At 54.5% G+C, this 18,834-nt stretch overlaps 1 protein-coding gene across 5 annotated transcripts in view; it reads left to right on the forward strand.

Annotated features, from left to right (window-relative positions):
* The window catches only part of RYR1 (ryanodine receptor 1), a 118,950-nt gene that overhangs the window by 56,608 nt on the left and 43,508 nt on the right, over positions 1-18,834 (forward strand). For 2 of the 5 annotated variants that reach the window (XM_036276091.1, XM_036276089.1), the window contains 27 exons: positions 262-402; positions 643-717; positions 816-891; positions 1,238-1,361; positions 1,928-2,043; positions 3,677-3,744; positions 3,835-3,956; positions 4,455-4,504; positions 4,942-5,002; positions 5,093-5,331; positions 6,614-6,695; positions 7,289-7,419; positions 7,659-7,991; positions 8,874-9,114; positions 10,582-10,669; positions 10,782-10,874; positions 11,236-11,250; positions 12,397-12,567; positions 12,955-13,014; positions 13,520-13,657; positions 14,197-14,309; positions 14,493-14,589; positions 14,841-14,947; positions 16,969-17,020; positions 17,153-17,218; positions 18,334-18,433; positions 18,668-18,747. In XM_036276091.1, the coding sequence (XP_036131984.1) occupies positions 262-402; positions 643-717; positions 816-891; positions 1,238-1,361; positions 1,928-2,043; positions 3,677-3,744; positions 3,835-3,956; positions 4,455-4,504; positions 4,942-5,002; positions 5,093-5,331; positions 6,614-6,695; positions 7,289-7,419; positions 7,659-7,991; positions 8,874-9,114; positions 10,582-10,669; positions 10,782-10,874; positions 11,236-11,250; positions 12,397-12,567; positions 12,955-13,014; positions 13,520-13,657; positions 14,197-14,309; positions 14,493-14,589; positions 14,841-14,947; positions 16,969-17,020; positions 17,153-17,218; positions 18,334-18,433; positions 18,668-18,747 (3,039 nt within the window). The remainder of the gene's footprint in view (positions 1-261; positions 403-642; positions 718-815; positions 892-1,237; positions 1,362-1,927; positions 2,044-3,676; positions 3,745-3,834; positions 3,957-4,454; positions 4,505-4,941; positions 5,003-5,092; positions 5,332-6,613; positions 6,696-7,288; positions 7,420-7,658; positions 7,992-8,873; positions 9,115-10,581; positions 10,670-10,781; positions 10,875-11,235; positions 11,251-12,396; positions 12,568-12,954; positions 13,015-13,519; positions 13,658-14,196; positions 14,310-14,492; positions 14,590-14,840; positions 14,948-16,968; positions 17,021-17,152; positions 17,219-18,333; positions 18,434-18,667; positions 18,748-18,834) is intronic. The other 3 variants (XM_036276092.1, XM_036276090.1, XM_036276093.1) reach the window with 2 other exon arrangements.

Consider the following 18,834-nt stretch of genomic DNA (forward strand, 5'->3'; position numbering starts at 1 on the left):
AAGAGTCAGAGAGACTGGGTTTGCTTTGATTCCTTGACCATACTTAACTTCTCTGTCTCGTGTGTGAGGTGGGCCAACGAGAGTTTGTTCAGGAAGCTGTGTGACAGAGCAAGGGAGAGACCGAGGTTGGAATTTGACTGGACCACTTTCTAGCCACCTGCTGGGGGCTTTCCCCTTGTCGGGACACTGGAAGCCAGGGTCTCCTACCTCCACCTCCCTCTCACCCCATTCTACCAACTCCGCTTTCTCCTGTCAACCCAGGACAAAGAGATTTACCGCTGGCCCATCAAGGAGTCCTTGAAGGCCATGATTGCCTGGGAATGGACCGTGGAGAAGGCCAGGGAGGGTGAGGAGGAGAAGACGGAGAAGAAAAAAACGCGGAAGATCTCCCAAAATGCCCAGGTGGAGGCGGGACCGGGTGAAGGGCGGGGTCACAAGGGGGTGGGGTCAGGGGAGGGAGGGAGGTCCTCTGTGGGGTGCAGGAGAAGGCCCAGGAAAGGAGAGGGCAGAGAAGAGAGGAGAGGGTGGCTTAGAGGCAGGGCTTTAAGGAGAGGGTGCAGAGCAGGGTAAGGGGGGTTGATTGGGTCCGGGCCTCGGCTTCCTGCTAACCCATCAAGCACCCCATCTCTCTTATCCTCCCAGACCTATGACCCGAGAGAAGGCTACAACCCCCAACCACCCGACCTCAGCGGAGTTACCCTGTCTCGGGAGCTACAGGTGGGACCCCTGATCTGTCATTTGCAGGGGGGAGGTGTCTGTTGGGGTGGGGGAGGGCACCCTCTGAATCTGGACCTTGACTCTCCGCATCCGTCCAGGCCATGGCAGAACAACTGGCGGAAAATTATCACAACACGTGGGGGCGGAAGAAGAAGCAGGAGCTGGAAGCCAAGGGTGAGCGTGCTCATGGGACCGCGCGCAGTGCCCCCTTCTCCACGGCCCCCTGGTCATAGGCTCTGGAATCATAAGGGCCCGCGTTCGAGTTTGGGACTCAGCTTCCACAGTTGCTTTCATCCCCCTTGAACCTTTGCGTTTGTGCAGTGGACATAACAGCACTTACTGCCACTTCCTACCGTGGGGTTGTGGTGAGAATGTGACCGCACCCGAAAGCAATGGGTTGGTTATTTCTATCTCTGTCTTTATTACTGTAATTATGTGAGCCTTCGACTGCAGGAGCCGCTTCGATAAGCGTGGCCTGGGTCCCTCCCAGCCGCCTGAGTTCTGCTCTCTGCCGCCCCAGGTGGTGGGACCCACCCCCTGCTGGTCCCCTACGACACGCTCACGGCCAAGGAGAAGGCCCGAGATCGAGAGAAGGCCCAGGAGCTGCTGAAGTTCCTGCAGATGAACGGCTTTGCGGTCACCAGGTACACGGGCTGGGAGCCAGCCCGGAGCCGGGGGAAGAGGGGCAGACCCCACAGGGCATCGGCTGGGGGAACTGAGGCTAGTGCAGGGGAGGCAGGGCCAAAGCAGGGGGAGGCTGAGAGGGCGGGGCCCGGAGAGCAGGGGCGGGGTCAGAGAGGAGAGGATGCTGAGAGGGCGGGGCCCGGAGAGCAGGGGCGGGGCCAGAGAGGAGAGGATGCTAAGAGGGCGGGGCCTGGAGAGCAGGGGCGGGGCCAGAGAGGAGAGGATGCTAGGAGGGCGGGGCCCGGAGAGCAGGGGCGGGGTCAGAGAGGAGAGGATGCTAAGAGGGCGGGGCCTGGAGAGCAGGGGCGGGGTCAGAGAGGAGAGGATGCTAGGAGGGCGGGGCCCGGAGAGCAGGGGCGGTGCCAAAGGGGGGACGCTGGGAGGAAGGAGCAGGGAACTCCAGGGACCTGGGGTGAGGCAGAAGCTGGTAGAAGCGGGGTCTGGGGGAGCAGAGTCGCAGCTAGGGAAGGATGGGAAGCAGGGGTTCTGCGATGGGACTGAGCCTTCCCTCCGCCCGTCCACGCAGAGGCCTTAAGGACATGGAGCTGGACACGTCCTCCATTGAGAAACGCTTCGCCTTTGGCTTCCTGCAGCAGTTGCTGCGCTGGATGGACATTTCCCAGGAGTTTATCGCCCACCTGGGTGCGGAGAAGTCCCTCCCTGCTGCCTGCCCTCCCTGGGACCAGGTCACCCCCGTGTCCCTCCTCCCTCATCTAATTACTGTGCCAGACAGTGTTCTGGGTGTTGAGCATCGGCAGAGAACAAGACACACAAAGATCCCTGTCCTGGACTCGGACAATGAATGTCAGAAATAACTACATTACCCCGCGTGTTAGAAGGTGGTCAGTGTTATGGGGAAAAGACTGCACGAGAGCCAGCTAAGGAGTGTGGGGAAGGGAGGATTCGGGCAAGACCTTGAAGGACCTTGAAGGAGCCGGGAGGGGCCGCGTGGCCATCTGGGGAGAGTGTTCCAAGCAGAGGAGGCTCCAAGAGGTCCCTGCTATGATTATTAGGCCCACGTGTCTGCCGCAGAGGGACAGGGAGAGAGCAAGAGGAAATGGGGTCAGAGAGGCGACAGGGGCAGCTCTTGGAGTGGTTTCTTACATGTATGTAGAGCTCACATTTATTTCCAAGTTTAGTATTGGAAGTATTTTGGGGTCTTTATTTAGAAGTTTGGTAATGTTTTGGTGATGAGAAATATGCCATAGGAACTTAACTCTTGTGTATATCAATTAGCCTACGGTCAAAGTGGTTTCCTTATACATTGTTTTGCCTAACGTTGCAGTGTCCAAGAACCTAAGGAGGAGGTTAAGTGAGAACTTACTCTCTACAGACCTCCAAAGGGGGAGGAGACGGTGAAAGAGCAGCTCTCGCGGTACCAAGACATAGCAAGTGTATAATAATTAGAGTTGGCATTATTGTTTTAACACCGTTAAGTATTATTATGTTTGAAATTGATTTCCATTTAAAATATGTTTTTATTGATATTTTAGAGAGAGAGGAAGGGGGAGAGAGAGAGAAACATCAGTGTGAGAGAGAAACATTGATCGACTGTCTCCTGCACGCCCCCAACTAGGGGTCAAGCCTTTAACCCGGGCAAGTGCCTTGACCAGGAATTGAACCTGGACTTCTCAGTCCATGGGATCATGCTCAATCCACTAAGCCACACTGGCTGGGCTGATTTCCATTAAAAAAATATTGTTTTTTCTTTATTGATTTTAGAGAGAAAGGAAAGGAGAGGAGAGAGAGATAGAAACATCAATGAGAGAGAACATTAATTAGCTGCCTCCTGCATGCCCCCCACTGGGGGTTGAGCCCACAACCTGGGCATGTGCCCTGACCGGGTATCAAACCAGTGACCTCTTGGTGCATGGGTCAATGCTCAACCACTGAGCCACACCAGCCTGGCTGATTTCCATTTTAAAATGAACAATATTGACATCTTGTTTCATTCCAAGCATCATTTGTTTATTTCAAATTTACTCAGTGCCAGATAGTGACGTTCAGGAAGAAAAGGTGATAGGACAGGAGGGGCTGTTCCATGGCCTTGCCCCATCCCCGTTTGTCCTCTTCCCCATTCCCAGCCTCAAGAAGGGTTTGACCAAGGAGTCAGGGCAGCAGATGAAAGGTAGGAGAGAGAGGTTTATCTAAGAGCCAACAACGTGACTTCATGTCAAGAATTTATCTGCCATCATATCCTAACTCTGCCCCATCAGAACACCCTGAGTTTCCTAGCCTTGACCCCACCATGACCCTTTTTTGCACCCCCCCCCAGAGGCTGTGGTCAGCAGTGGACGAGTAGAAAAGTCCCCACATGAACAGGAGATTAAATTCTTTGCCAAGGTGAGAGGTGGGCTGGGGAAGGGGCCCGGGGACTCATGGGCTCCCCCCACCTTCATTCAGTCACACTGATCTCTTCGCCCCACCCCCCAGATCCTGCTCCCTTTGATCAACCAGTACTTCACCAACCACTGCCTGTATTTCTTGTCCACACCGGCCAAAGTGCTGGGCAGTGGTGGCCACGCCTCCAATAAGGAGAAGGAAATGATCACCAGGTGGGCTGCCCTGGGACCTCTGACCCAGTCCCCTGACCTCACAGCATTGTCATCCTGGACTTTATAACTTTATACTCCTACCTTGCCCCTCAGGGGCTCTGTCCTGGGTGCTGGGTGCTGACCACCTCTACCTGCAAAGGCAATTAAAGGGCTGGGGTGACCAACTGCCCTGGAGTGCCCAGACTGAGGGGTTTCCTGGGACACGGGACTTGCAGGCAAATTGGGATGAACTGGTCACCCTGTCAGAGAGGCAGGCCAGCCTCCCCCGCCACCCCCACCCCGACATGCCAGTTATTGCCCGTTACTTTCAAGCTTACTCATCTCTCTGCCCCTCCCCTCCTGTCTCCTTCCCTTCCCCATCATCCTACCTCCTCCTGGCTCTGTCCTCTGTTCCTCTCTCCCTGTCCCTGCCTCCTCTAATTGTGTCATCACTGCCCTTGTCCCCTTGGAGTCCTTGCACCTGCTTCCCTGCCCTTCGGTTTCTTTCTCTGTGGTCAGCCTCTTCTGCAAGCTTGCGGCTCTTGTCCGTCACCGAGTCTCTCTCTTTGGTAAGTGGCTCTGCTCCCTGAGCTCTTCCCCGTAATCTTTTCTCTCTTCCCCTCATTACCAACACCGCCCTGAAGAAATATGGCCCAAGCGGATGCCTTTACTGGGTTCTTCACCCGGACCTCACATGGACGAGGTGGTCTTGGGGACAGGGCAGTGACTGGGACAGTCCTGGGAACCACCCCCATGGAGCTCCCAGGCCAGGTTGGGGGAAACAGACTCATTACCAGAGAGTGAAGGGCTGAGGAGTCAGGGTTTGGGTCGAGGAGAGTTAGGGAGAGGGGTCAAGGCCTGGATGGGCGAGGGTCAGGGCCTAGACAGGGAAGAACAGGAGCCTGTGGAGTCTGGGTGGCAGTGGGGAGAGATCGTTTGGGGTGGATGTAGCAGGAGGTACTGTCCTGTAGCCCTTCCTGCATCCAAGCTCGTCTTCTTCCCTCAGGGACAGATGCCCCAGCTGTGGTCAACTGTCTTCACATCCTGGCACGCTCCCTGGATGCCAGGTAGGCTACAGGTCGTGGAGCCCACTCCTAGATTCTCTGGAATCTAAACTCTCAAATTCTAGAACTGGAGCGCCCCCACTTGCCCCTTAGGACGGTGATGAAGTCGGGCCCCGAGATCGTGAAGGCCGGCCTCCGCTCCTTCTTTGAGAGTGCCTCGGAGGACATTGAGAAGATGGTGGAGAACCTGCGGCTAGGCAAGGTGTCCCAGGCGCGCACGCAGGTGAAGGGTGTGGGCCAGAACCTCACCTACACCACCGTGGCCCTGCTGCCCGTCCTCACCACCCTGTTCCAGCACATCGCCCAGCACCAGTTCGGAGATGATGTCATCTGTAAGTACTCCTGACCCCAAGGGCAGGGGTCGGGGTGGGGGGTCAGTTCAGCCCACACCACCCATCCCTGTGTGCCTGATAGAGTCCTCAGGGGTTTGAGTGTGAATTTATTGAGTGGATTTATTGCCATAAGCGAAGTCTGCGTTCGGTAAATTAGGAGGTAATAGAACAAGTTAATTAGGATATGAGTTCAGCAGCTCTATCAAAAGAGGCTAAATCACCATAGCTGAAGCAAGAGAGAATTATATTTTTGTCTCATGTAACAGTTTATTTGTAAGTGGATCATAATGTCAGGATCCCGGGTTCCTTCCATTTTGTTGCTCTGCTGTCTCTGAAATATTGCCTTTATCCATGTGGTCCAAGACAGCACATCACTACAGCCTTATTCTAGCCAATAGGAGAGGAGAAAAAGTAGAAGAGGGCACCTCAGTTCTTTTAAAGGAACAGGGCACTGGGGAGGGCCCTGGCAGTGCCCATGTAAGCTCTCCTGAGCCAGGGTCACAGGTGAAATAAGAGGACGCTCAGGAAGCCTGAGTGTCCCATTGGCCAGAAATTAGCATGTGGCCCATGTTGCTGCAAAGGAGGCTGGGAACGTTGCCTTCATTCTGGGAGGTCATGTGTAGAGCTAAATAGATCTGGAAGGTCTATTACTAGGAAGAATAGAAGTACAGAGAGAAGGTAAGAACAGGTGCTGGGAGTCAATTAGCAGTATCTGCCATGTTTATTCTACCAACTGGCACCTTACCTGGGATCTTGTAACAGAGTACATACTGTTGCTAAAGAGACATAGGCAAGATGAATACCCAGTGGGGTGTCACGGTATTGTGTGTTCAGGTACTCAAAGTACCTTATAAGATGTGGCCTGGACCATGGGGAAGCCAGGGAAGGTCAGGAAGGGTTGGCGGGAGAGGTACTCAAGATTGCGTGTTCGCATTTTTCTGGAGAGAGTGTCCATCGCTGTCATTGAAGAGGACCATGACTCCTCTCCAAGGAGAGGACAACAACAAGCCTTTATTGAGGGCCTGCTGTGTGCCTTGTTTTAATTGCTTTGCAAGTACTAACTTGTTTGATCCTCACAATAACCTCCATAAGGAAGATACTATAATTATGCCCATTTTACAGATAGGAAAACAGGCCCAGAGAGTGGTATTTGCTCAAGTCACAAAACTAGTCAGTGGCAGGCAGATGCACAGCCCTTGCTCTTACCCACCTTTTGGGTGCAAGGGAGGGAGTTGGGGGTACGGGTATGGTGGGCTCATGCTGCACCCTTGTTCTCTCTCAGTGGATGACGTCCAGGTCTCATGCTACCGAACACTGTGCAGTATCTACTCTCTGGGAACGACCAGAAATTCTTATGTGGAAAAGTAAGGAGGAACAACCATAGTTTGGGGCTGGGGTGGGCATTGTGGGGGCTCAGGGAGGGGAGGGCGCAAGAGAAGAGGGGGGTAAGTGAAAAGCAGGGGAGATGTTCAATGTCTTCAACATCAGACACGCACGTTGTGGCAGCTGCAGTTCCCCAAGGTGGCCACTAGAGGGCACTCAGGGGAAGGCCAGCAGCAAAGGAAGTGGAGGCTGCCTGTGACGAGGATTGGGGGGTAGGGCACAGGTGGGCACCGGGCGCTGGCTGGCCCAGGTGCCAGGTTGTTCTCCACTGGAGAACAAGCTTGCCCTGGCAGGGGGCTCGCAGAAATGAGGGTGGCACACAGGAGCCATAGCACACTGAGGGCACTGGGGAGGGCCCTGGCAGTGCCCATGTAAGCTCTCCTGAGCCAGGGTCACAGGTGAAATAAGAGGACGCTCAGGAAGCCTGAGAAAAAGGCCACATCTGTGCCCACTGGCGAGCGGCAACTGCTCCAAAGTGTTCTGGGGAGAGTCACTTCTGTGGAGGCTGGGGCTGGGACCAGGTTCAGGCAGGGACCTGGCAGGGACGAGGGAGCTAAGGAGCCCCTTCTTCCAGGCTGCGGCCAGCCCTTGGGGAGTGCCTGGCCCGCCTGGCAGCGGCCATGCCCGTGGCGTTCCTGGAGCCTCAGCTGAACGAGTATAATGCCTACTCAGTGTACACCACCAAGTCTCCCCGGGAGCGGGCCAGTAAGTTGTGTGGGGCTGGGGCAGCTGTCAGGGTTCCATCCCACCCAGCACGGAGCCCAGGGCAGAGACCACTTGGGGGCAGTGTGGCCCAATCTGGGCTCTGAGGGGCTCAGGATTCTCAAGTTTGGGGGTGCTCCAGATTGGGAAATCCCAGGGTTTGTGGGAGCCTAATATATGGTATGGACACTGAGGTCTGAGGGTGAGGAGTTGGCATTCCCTGATCCCTCCCTGTACCCCAGTCTTGGGGCTCCCCAACAGCGTGGAGGAGATGTGTCCTGACATTCCTGTGCTGGAGCGGCTCATGGCAGACATCGGGGGGCTGGCTGAGTCGGGGGCCCGCTACACAGAGATGCCGCATGTCATCGAGATCACGCTGCCTATGCTGTGCAGCTACCTGCCCCGCTGGTGGGAGCGCGGGCCTGAGGTGCCCCCACCTGCCCTTCCTGCTGGGGCCCCCCCACCCTGCACAGCCGTCACCTCTGACCACCTCAACTCCCTATTGGGGAACATCCTTCGAATCATTGTCAACAACCTGGGCATTGACGAGGCCTCATGGATGAAGCGGCTCGCTGGTGGGTCTGGGGGCACTAAGCTTCCGAGGGCTGGGGCCAGGGTCTTGGGGCTGGGCCCCCTTGCTCTAATGGTCTGAGAGGGAGATCCCGCAGTCCATGGTCTCCTGGGAGTTGGGAGGAGTCAGAGTCTGGGTTTTCTCAGGACCACAGGTCAGGGGTCATCACAAGGGGTCAGAATCTCCGGCTCAGATAGTCTGGGTTGGACGGACGGGCTCGGGTAGTCCCTCTAGGCTGGATTCTGAATTTCTGGAGCCTCGGAGTGGGTTAGGTCAGGGTTTAGGAGCTGGGTCAGAAGCCTGACTTCCTTATGCAAATGGTCAGAGGATGAGGTCCCTGATAAGGATGGGGTTATAGGGCAAGAAATTAGTCTTTACAAAGGGTTGGGATTCCCGGTTTAGAAGTTCTGTGTCAAAAATTAGGTCAAACTAGCAATAGGGGCTAGAATTGGAGGCCAGGGTCAGAGGCCAACGGCTGGGGTAAGAAGCCACAGGTCAGAAGTCATGCAGTGAAGAAGAGCCTGGGCAGAGACCAGGCCAGAGGTTAAAGACTCGGGTGAGAGGTTACAGGCTAGGGTAAGATATCAGGTAAGGATTTAGTTGAGGTCAGAGGTCAGGGACATGTGTTAGGTTGGGATCGCAGGTTCAGGTTAGAGGTTATGGTTGGGATTGGGGTTCAGGGGCTATGTTAGAGGTCAGGGCCCAAGGTCAGGAGTGGGATTAGAGACAGATGCTGGGGTCAGAGGCCAGGGTCATGCTGAGGTCAATGATAGCTGCTGGGTCAGAGGAGTCGTGGGATAGGAACAGGGGTCAGTGGTGAGGTCACAGGTCAGAGGCTGGAGTTAGAGGCCGGCCAGCCATGAGTGACCCCACTTTGCTCCTGCAGTGTTCGCTCAGCCCATTGTGAGCCGGGCCCGGCCTGAGCTCCTGCACTCACACTTTATCCCGACAATCGGGCGGCTGCGCAAGCGCGCGGGGAAGGTGGTGGCCGAGGAGGAGCAGCTGCGCCTGGAGGCCAAGGCGGAGGCCGAGGAGGGTGAGCTCCTGGTGCGCGACGAGTTCTCTGTGCTCTGCCGGGACCTGTATGCCCTCTACCCACTGCTCATCCGCTACGTGGACAACAACAGGTCAGCAGGCCCCAGCTGTCCCCCCCATACCCCAGCCTGCCCTCTGGCTTCCCTGAACCTCATCTAACCCTTCACCTTCTGACATGCTGTAAACGTCTTGCAATTGTCACCCAACCTTCTACTCCAACCCCATTGCTTCTGGCTCAACAACACGCAACTCACTGCACTTGCTCCCTGCTGCACCTCCACACCTCCCGAATCGGGGCCCTGCTTTCCCGCCCAGCATGGGCCTCCAGGCTCGGGGAGATGAGGTGTCTGATATTTGTGCAGCGAAGCCCAATCATCAAGCTTTGCCTGTCACTGGGAGAAGAAAGAAAAATAGTCCAGATGTGGCCAGTCTCCTTTCCCCCAGAAACACAGATCTTTACTTTTATTTTTTATCCTCACCCGAGGACATTTTTGCATTTATCTTCAGATAGAGCAGGAGGGAGAGAGAGAGAGAAACATCGATGTGAAAGAGACACATAGACTAGTTACCACCCACATGACCCCAACCAGGGTTGGGACAAACTGCAACCGAGGCACATGCCCCTAGCGGGAACCGAACCCGAGACTCTCTGGTCCATGGGCCAATGCTCTAACTGCTGAGCCAAACTGGCCAGGGCCACCGATCTTTAATAAAAGGGCAAGTGCAGGTACCAACCAATTGCTAATGTTTCCCTAAAATCAGAAACTGTGTCAAGAATTTTAACTCTTAGTTGCAGCCTAATCCAGGGAGAGCAAGTAAATTTCAACTCCAGTTCCATGCTGGTTGGGAGAGATTTGAAGGCTGCACAGGGCTTTGTGAGAGAGCCCTGTCTCTTGTGGGAGCAGAAGAGGGAAGTGGTCGTGTGCATGCTGGATACTCACCAGTGGGTGGTGCTGTAGGGTAGACCCCTAGGAGTGGGGGTGCTGGGTCAAGGAGTTCCAACAAGTAAACTGTGGTCAAGTCACATGGGGGGATACAACACTAGAATGGAAATGAACAAAGTTGCAACACACAACAGGGATAAATCTCACAAACATCAGGTTGAATGAAAAAAGCCAGGAAAAAAAAAAGTAGAGCACATATCATATCATCTATTTCTGTAACCTTCAAGAACAGACAAAAATAATTCCCGGTCTGTAAGTTAAGATAAGGGTCATTTTTCAAGAGGAAGGAAGTAGGAGTGGATGGGAGAGGCACAGGGTGCTGGGGACGGGCCATGTTCTATTTCTTGACTTGGGTAGCGGTTACATAAGTGTGTTCGCTTTGTGATAATTCATTGGCACGTTATATGCATGTTAGATGTCAATAACAAAAAAGCTAGCGAAAGATAAAACAGTTGTAAAGGAATGGTTCTTTCACGATTTTAAGTCATCTAAATGGCCAGATGACCTAGAAAACTCCACCCCTCCCTCTGGAGTCTCCCGGTCCCCCTGAGAGCTCTCGTGTGGCTCCCTGTCCTGGGTGTCCCACCCCTCACCAGCCCCTTCCCTGATGCCCAGGGCTCACTGGCTGACCGAGCCTGATCCCAACGCGGAGGAGCTGTTCAGGATGGTGGGCGAAATCTTCATCTACTGGTGCAAGTCCCACGTGAGTCCCTGTCACTCTGCCCTCCTCTTCATACCTGAGAAGCTGCTGCCCCAGGCTGCCCTCCCTCCACCCTGTCTGACACCCCCCACCCCCGTACCGCCTCTGCCACCAGAACTTTAAGCGTGAGGAGCAGAACTTCGTGGTCCAGAACGAGATCAACAACATGTCATTTCTGACTGCCGACAACAAGAGCAAAATGGCCAAGGTGGGTGCTTTGCTCTGGGAGGCGGCCTTAACAGGGAGGGAGGGAACACCCTGCAGGGCTTCCTACCTGCCCCCTCCTCAGCCAGCTGGCTGCCACCTCCTGGTCATATTCCTCTCTCCTCTTGCATTTCCTTCCGCCTGTCCCCATGATCCCATGTTCCCCTTTCCTCTCCCCTTATACTTCCCAGAAATGCCCTCTTCAGGTTGACCCTCCCTGAGTCAAGGTCTGGGAGTGCCCCACTAGGGGATGCATGTGGGGTGGGGCAGAGGGACTTGGGTCGGGCCAACTTCGAGTTGGGCCTGGGGTTCTCTGAGGGACTGGGGTAACCCTTCTTGTCTCTGTCTGCCACCTGATGAAGCAGGCGGGAGACGTACAGGTCAGCCCCTCGTCTGGAACCTTCTGCATGGCTCCTGGCTAATACCCTCTTCCCCACAAACCCTGCCTCTGCACCCCCTCCAGAAAACCCCCACCCCTGTTCCCCACCCCTCACCCTTGGCTCCCAGCCACCGTCCTCTGTCCCTGCAGCCCCTCCCTCTCCCAACCATCCATTCCCTTCCCAACCCTCCGCTTTGAGCAATTTTACTTTTTCTTTTTTTTACTTTTGTTTAAAAAAAAAAAAAAAGAAAGAAAGAAAAGACCACCTTTCAGCTTTCCCCAAAGCATCGAAGCATTGTGGGCTAAGATCGTGAGGAAGGGGAACGGGGGTGTGCCAGGCACGCGCATGGTGGGTGTAAGGCTTGGGCTCTGGAATTAGACAGACTTGGGTTGGAATCCGGACTCTGACAGTTGGCTCTGTGACCTTGGTCAACAGTCTTATCCTTCTGAGCCTCTGACGGCATTCAGCCAGTGGCCCCTGGCCCAGGGCTCTGTGAGGACTCAGATGCTGCATGTATGGATATTGCCAGCCGGTGTGGATGTGGCTCTGGCCAAAGCTTGTCACCGGTGCTTCTCATTGGCATGACTGGGGTGGCCCCGACCACAGGTCTGCACCCAAGGCTTCAGAACATGGCTGTGGGACTCTGTGCCCCATGTTTCTGTTCCCAGCTCTTTCTGGATCTCTCTGACATCTTCTGTCTTCCGTCTCTTTGTCCATCTCAGTCTCTCTTTTTCTTCCAACTTCTCTTGTCTCTTGAGATCCTCCTCTTGGTTTCATTCTTGGGAACTCAGTCTTGACATATGAAGTGTGGGTTTGTGCATGTTGTTTGAGGGGCTGTTGTACTGAGAGTTCTCAAGGGATTCTGAAAGAAGACTACCAGAGGTTGAGAAAGGCCTGGAATCTGGGGGAATCTGTAAGAGTTTGGGATAAAGTTGGGAATTTGGGATAGGGGCTCGGGTCTGGGAGGGTCAGGGCTGGGCATCTGAAGTGAAAGATCAGCAATGTCTGGGGTGGAAACTGAGGCAGGCTCTGAGATCAGGGAGGGGCTGCCTGGGGACTGGAGTGTGGACAATGGCTGTGAGGTCATGGACTGGGCATGGGGCTGGGCTGGGACTCAGGCTGGTGCTGAGCCCCATGTCCCCATAGTCGGGTGGCTCAGACCAGGAACGCACCAAGAAGAAGCGCCGGGGGGACCGGTACTCCGTGCAGACATCACTGATTGTGGCCACACTCAAGAAGATGCTGCCCATCGGCCTGAACATGTGTGCACCCACTGACCAGGACCTCATCACGCTGGCCAAGACCCGCTATGCCCTGGTGCCTGCCGGGCCCCATTCTGGGAACCTGTCAGCCCCCCCCCCCAGCACCCTCCTCCCAGCCCCCAAGACCCCAGAATCCCATAGGGAGCCCTCCCTCAGGACCCTACTGAATCCTTCCCCAGCACCCTGAGGACTCACTGGTTCCCCTAGAGTGCCCTAAACCTTTCCCAGGATGCTAAGAACCCCACTCAGGAAACTACCAGAGCCCTGGGACCTAAGAACCCTACCTGGGACCCCACTGAAACCCAGAAATATTATTAAGACCCTCTCAGATTCTCCCCACACAAGCCTCCCACCAGCTGCCAGGCCTAGAAGGGAAAGGGGCTGTGGGTCAGGGAAGACGCTGAGCCCTCTGGAGTGACCCAGCCTGGCCATGTTTCCCCAGAAAGACACGGATGAGGAGGTCCGGGAATTTCTGCACAACAATCTCCACCTTCAGGGAAAGGTATGCCTCCTTAATCTGCATCTGGGCACCTCAGGATAATAACAAGAGCCAACTTTTTTGTTTTAATCTTTTTTCTTTATTGATATTAGAAAGAGAGGAAGGGAGAGGGAGAAATAGAAACATAGATGAGAGAGAACATCATTGGCCGCCTCCTGCATGCCCCCCACTGGGGATCTGGCCCACAACCTGGGCATGTGCCCTGACCGGAACTGAACGGACGACCACTTGGTGCATGGGTCCACACTCAACCAGTGAGCCACACTGGCCGGGCTATAAGAGCCAACTTTTGAGCACTTACTATGTACCAGGCATCGAAAGAAGGACCTTAGCTTGTAGTCACTACCCACTGAATTATGTCTGACAGCATTGGAAGGGGGCGGGGCAGCCAGAGCAGCCACGCCCCGGGCAGGGCCATTCCCCACCCCCACCGCGCCAGACGCTGGGCAGGAGGGCGTCGGGCAGGGTAGAGGCCCTCACGCCAGCCGGCTGTTCTTCCTCCTCTCAGGTGGAAGGCTCTCCTTCTCTGCGCTGGCAGATGGCCCTGTACCGGGGCCTCCCGGGCCGCGAGGAGGACGCGGATGACCCCGAAAAGATCGTGCGCAGAGTCCAAGAAGTGTCTGCGGTGCTTTACCACCTGGAGCAGGTGGGCGGGGCCAGCGGGGTCTTACCTCTGAGTGGTGGGAGCTGTGGTCGCGGGCCGGGCAGGAGGCGGGCCTTAATGTTGTGGGCGGGGCCTGAGGGTGAACCTGGGCATTTTCCGAGGGGCAAGGGGCGGGCCTTGGGTCTGTGGGTGGAGCCTGCGTAGAACCTTGAGTTTTCGATCGAGGCTTAGAATGGAACCTTGGATCTGTGCGCTCAATCTTAGGCCCGGAACAGAACTTCGGGTATGGTAGTGGGACCTGATGGAGATTACTGGACTCTATGGGCAGAGCCTTGAGTGGGTCTTGGAATTGGGGCGGAGCCTAGGTAGAGGCCCTGGGTCTGTGGGCGGGGCCTAGGAGAGAAATTTTGGTCTGGAAGCAGAGACTAGATTAGAACCTTGACCCTGACAGTGGAACCAAGGTGTTTCTTCGGCTCTGAATTAGTCGGGACTGAATTCGGACCTGGGCAGTTTCACTCGGGCTGGAAGGGGAAATCAGGCTAGGGGCAGAGTCTGGGGACATGACATTGTCCTGCCCCCAGGTGGAGCACCCTTACAAGTCCAAGAAGGCTGTGTGGCACAAGCTCTTGTCCAAGCAGCGCCGGAGGGCGGTCGTCGCCTGTTTCCGCATGACACCCCTGTACAACCTGCCCACGTAAGACACCCAGGGCGGAGGGGAGCCAAAGGGACCTCGGAGAAACGGTGGCTGAGAGGGCAGGAGGACGGAGCGCTAATATGATGGGCTCTTGAGGAACGGTTGGTGTAGGCAGAGTTGTGGGAGGTCAGAGGAAGCGAAGGGGAGAAGGTCCCACTGTCACCCCACACCTTTCCCTTGCAGGCACCGGGCATGTAACATGTTCCTGGAGAGGTACAAGGCCACATGGATCCTGACTGAAGACCACAGTTTTGAGGACCGCATGATAGATGACCTTTCAGTGAGCTGGGGCCTGCCTGGGAGTGTGGGAGCAGAGCTGGCTAGGGCTGGGGCTGAGGCTGCCTGTTGCACACCTCCAGGGGTCGCCCTTCACAATGAGGGGTATGAGAAAGGTGGCCCTGGCTTGGGCAGAACCAGGGGAGGGTGCAGGATGTGGGGCATGTGAGAGAAAAAAAACAGTCCATCAGGACTATGGGGAAGACAGGCGGGGGCTCTAGAAGCACCTCCTCCAAGCCCCACCCCCTACCTCAGAAAGCTGGGGAGCAGGAGGAGGAAGAGGAAGAAGTGGAGGAGAAGAAGCCAGACCCCCTGCACCAGCTGGTCCTGCACTTTAGCCGCACTGCCTTGACTGAAAAGAGGTGAGGGCCCTTCCTAGGTCTTGGGAAAACAACCTGCCACCTCCCTGCCCCCAGCAACCTTCCTGTTCCTCAAGAGAGACCCTCTGTGTCCTAGGGGAGCCCCGAGGCTGATCTTTCAATGCCACTTTACTAGGACAGGCCACCACGTACCATCGTGCAGACAGGGCACTTCACAAGGGCATCTCTCAAGGTTTTGCATCACAGGCAATGTCGATTTTGACTTTTCTAGAAGAAAGTCTCTTGGCTCAAAAAAAAAAAATCATCATTGCCCCGGCCGGTTTGGCTCAGCGGTTGGAGCATCGGCCTGCAGTCCAGAGATTCCTGGGTTCGGTTCCCGCTAAGGGCATGTACCTCAGTTGCAGTTTGTCCCCGGCCCTGGTTGGGTCGTGCGGGTGGCAGCCACTCGATGTGTCCCTTTCACGTAGATGATTCTCTCTCTCTCTCTCCCTCTCTCCCTCCCTCTCTATCTGACCAAAAAATGAAAAATGTCCTAAAAAAAAAAATCACTATATTATTATAGGGAAAAAAATCAGTAAATTTTGACAAATTTCCAACAGAAGGAAGTGTGGAAAGGGGCCCTTTTTCTAATTCACACAAAGGCTTCATATGGGCTAATGATAGTCTTGGGAATAAATAACAGTAGTAATGCTGCTGCTGCTACTGCTAACAGGTGCCATTTATCACGTGCTTATTATGTGTCAGGCTCCATGCTAAGCACCTGGCATCTGTATTCTCTCAGTCTTCACACTATGAGATAGATACTATTATTAACTCCTTTTGTGGACAAGAAAATGGCAGCACAGGGATTTATTTTTCTCACATAATATGATATCAGGAGGTAGAAAGTCCGGGGCTGGGCAGTGACAGAATGACAGTCACAGGGTCATTCAGGCTGACAGGCTTGCTCAGGTTTTCCGCACTGCCATTCTGAGCTTTTGTGTTGTGGTCAAAAAGTGGATGCTAAATTTCCAGACTTAACCACATGACAGGCAGAAAGAAGGGGGAGCTCTTTTTTTCCCCCTCTAAGCAAAACCAAGATATTTTTTAAAAATTTTATTTTCCTTTATTGATTTTAGAGAGAGAAAGGGAGAGGGAGAGAGAGAAACATCGATGAGAGAGAACATTGACTGGCTGCCTCCTGCATGCCCCACACTGGGGATCAAGCCCACAACCTGGGCATGTGCCCTGACCGGGAATCAAACTGGCGACCTCTTAGTGCATGGTTCAACACTCAACCACTGAGCCACACCAGCCGGGCAAAACCAAGATCTTTTTATCCAAGAAGAGAAGCCCTCCTGGGTGGCCTTCTGCACATATCTCAGTGGCCAGAATTCTGACATCAGGCCACCACTAGCTGCAAGGGAGGCTGGGAAGTTGAGTGCCCTGGGAAAGCAATGACTGTGGAGTTAGACTATCCAGGTTTGAGTCCCAGTAGAAACTGTGTGACCTTGGCCAAGAAGGATCTTCATGCCTCAGTTTCCTCATTGGTAAAATGAGGCTAGTAATATACCTACCTAATAGGAATATATCTATATCAATCAATAGATAGATAGAGAGATAGATAGATAGATAGATAGATAGATAGATAGATATCAGGGACTAACATAGGGTAAACATTTAATAGGTCTTGGCCATTATTATTTTTGTTATTATTGAGGAAACCCAAGGATAAGGTTGTTGATCATAGTTGTCAAGGTGGCAAGATGGACCCAGAAACTCTAGGCTTTCATCACACCATTTTAGCAACCTCAGTGGAAAGGCAGCAACTTTATCAATAGCTTCAGCAAAAGTCCCCAAATGAATTCCACTAGACCTTTTCTGACCTGTTGCGGCTGAGCAGATGGCAAGTACTGATTGGCTCAGCCTTCATCACAGACCCACTCTGGCAATGGACGGTTTGCCCTGCGTGAACCACACAGCCTGAGCATGGGGCGGGCTGGCTTTCCAAAGCAAAGCTGGACGCTGCTGTAAGATGGGGTGCCCTCCACTGGGTGCTAACTCGTCCCCTATCACTTCCTCAGCAAACTGGACGAGGACTATCTGTACATGGCGTACGCTGATATCATGGCAAAGGTGAGGCCCTTGTCCCCATGCAGGACAGGTCCCCCTCTCCTCAGCTGCAATGCCTCTCCACTGAAAGGGCTGGGGGTAGACTGAGGTGTCTCCTCCGTGCCCCATCATCCCTAACTGATGCCCCATCCCCAGAGCTGTCACTTGGAGGAGGCAGGAGAAAACGGCGAAGCTGAAGAAGAGATTGAGGTCTCATTTGAGGTAGGTGGGATCAGGGGTCCTGGAGGAAAGGGATGGGGGACCCTGACTTCAGCCACCCCCACTTATTCAGCATGCATTCACAGAGCAGTGCTCTGGGCCAAGCCCTGTGCTGGGTGACGCTGGGGACACAGCAGTGACCAAGTCAGTCCAATGGGGAAACAGATGCATCACCCAGACAGTAACAGCACAGAGAATTCACAGTGCTGATGGGGGTGGGGGGTTTAGGGCTAGGAAAGCCAGAGCAGCTCAGGGGACTCGGGGGAAATTTAGGGGACTGTGGTAGCCCAGGCAAGGTGCCCAACCCAGCCAGAGTTGAAGGGTGGCAGGGAGGGCTTCTCAGAGGAAGGGATGTCTGAGTAGGAGAGCGCCAGTTGAAACGGAGAAAGGTGTTTCAGGTAAGGCAACAGCGGTTGCAAAGGCCACACAGTGAGAAAGGACGAGTTACACATGCAGTTGACCCATCCATTCATCATGAGCGCAATCCGCAAGCACGCCCCTGGATTGCTTAACCTTTTCTGCCCCGGGGTTCCTTTGGCCATCTGGTGAAGCCTTTCTCAGAATTCTGTTTTTAACTGTATAAAATGAACTCATAACAGAGGAAATAAGCATATTGAGATAGTTATCAAAATACTGTTTTAAAATTTTGTGACACAGCAATCTTTATCAAGTGGTAAGTAGTGATGAATACCAACACTATTCTGAGATGGCTACAAAAATGTGACATGGAGATGTCCGTGATTCTTAGGGATGACACAACCACAGGTTCTGCTAATATTGCTGTGATTTATGGGAAGAAATGCTACATTTCAGTTAGACGGTGGTAAACATAAAAATATAACTTTTTTCCTCATTCAAGTTCACAGACTTTTGGGGTTTTATCCATTGGCCCCCCTGGAGGTCTGTGGGCCCAGGTTAAAATCGTGCCATGCCCAGCCCTGCACTAGGTGCAAGAGACAAATGACAGGCTTCAGTCCCAGGGACAGAGGAGGCTCATGAGTTGGAGTGAGTCCCTGGCTGGAGCAGGGAGCACAGGGGTGAGGGACTGGGCTGTGAGGGGGAAAGGCTGGGCTGGCGAGCCTGGACTCACGTGGCACCATGGCCCGGCTCTGCCCCAGGAGAAAGAGATGGAGAAGCAGAGGCTCCTGTACCAGCAGGCGCGGCTGCACAACCGAGGGGCCGCAGAGATGGTGCTGCAGATGATCAGCGCCTGCAAAGGTGCCTTCCAGGAGCATCCTTCTCCTGTGCACGCTCATCCTGTCTTCACTCTCCCCAACCCGCCCATTTCCTGTGGACCCAGCAGCACACTCTCCCAGCCCTGCATGCCTGTGGTTTGCACACACCCAGCCCTTGCATGTTCCACCTGCCTTGTGATTTCTCACTCATCCTTCAGTCACGATCACACTTGCACACTCCTCCAACCCCTTCACTCATGTCCCCTGCCCCCTCCAGGAGAGACAGGAGCCATGGTGTCCTCCACCCTGAAGCTGGGCATCTCCATCCTAAATGGGGGCAATAGTGATGTGCAGCAGGTAGTAGGCGAGGGGGCTCGGGAGGAGGGCTAAGAGGGGTGGGAGGTTCCTGGGTGACTGCTGGTTCCCCTTGCCCTTCCACCCCCC

The sequence above is a fragment of the Molossus molossus genome, unplaced genomic scaffold (assembly GCF_014108415.1).
Source record: "Molossus molossus isolate mMolMol1 unplaced genomic scaffold, mMolMol1.p scaffold_m16_p_21, whole genome shotgun sequence".
Lineage (NCBI taxonomy): Eukaryota > Metazoa > Chordata > Mammalia > Chiroptera > Molossidae > Molossus > Molossus molossus.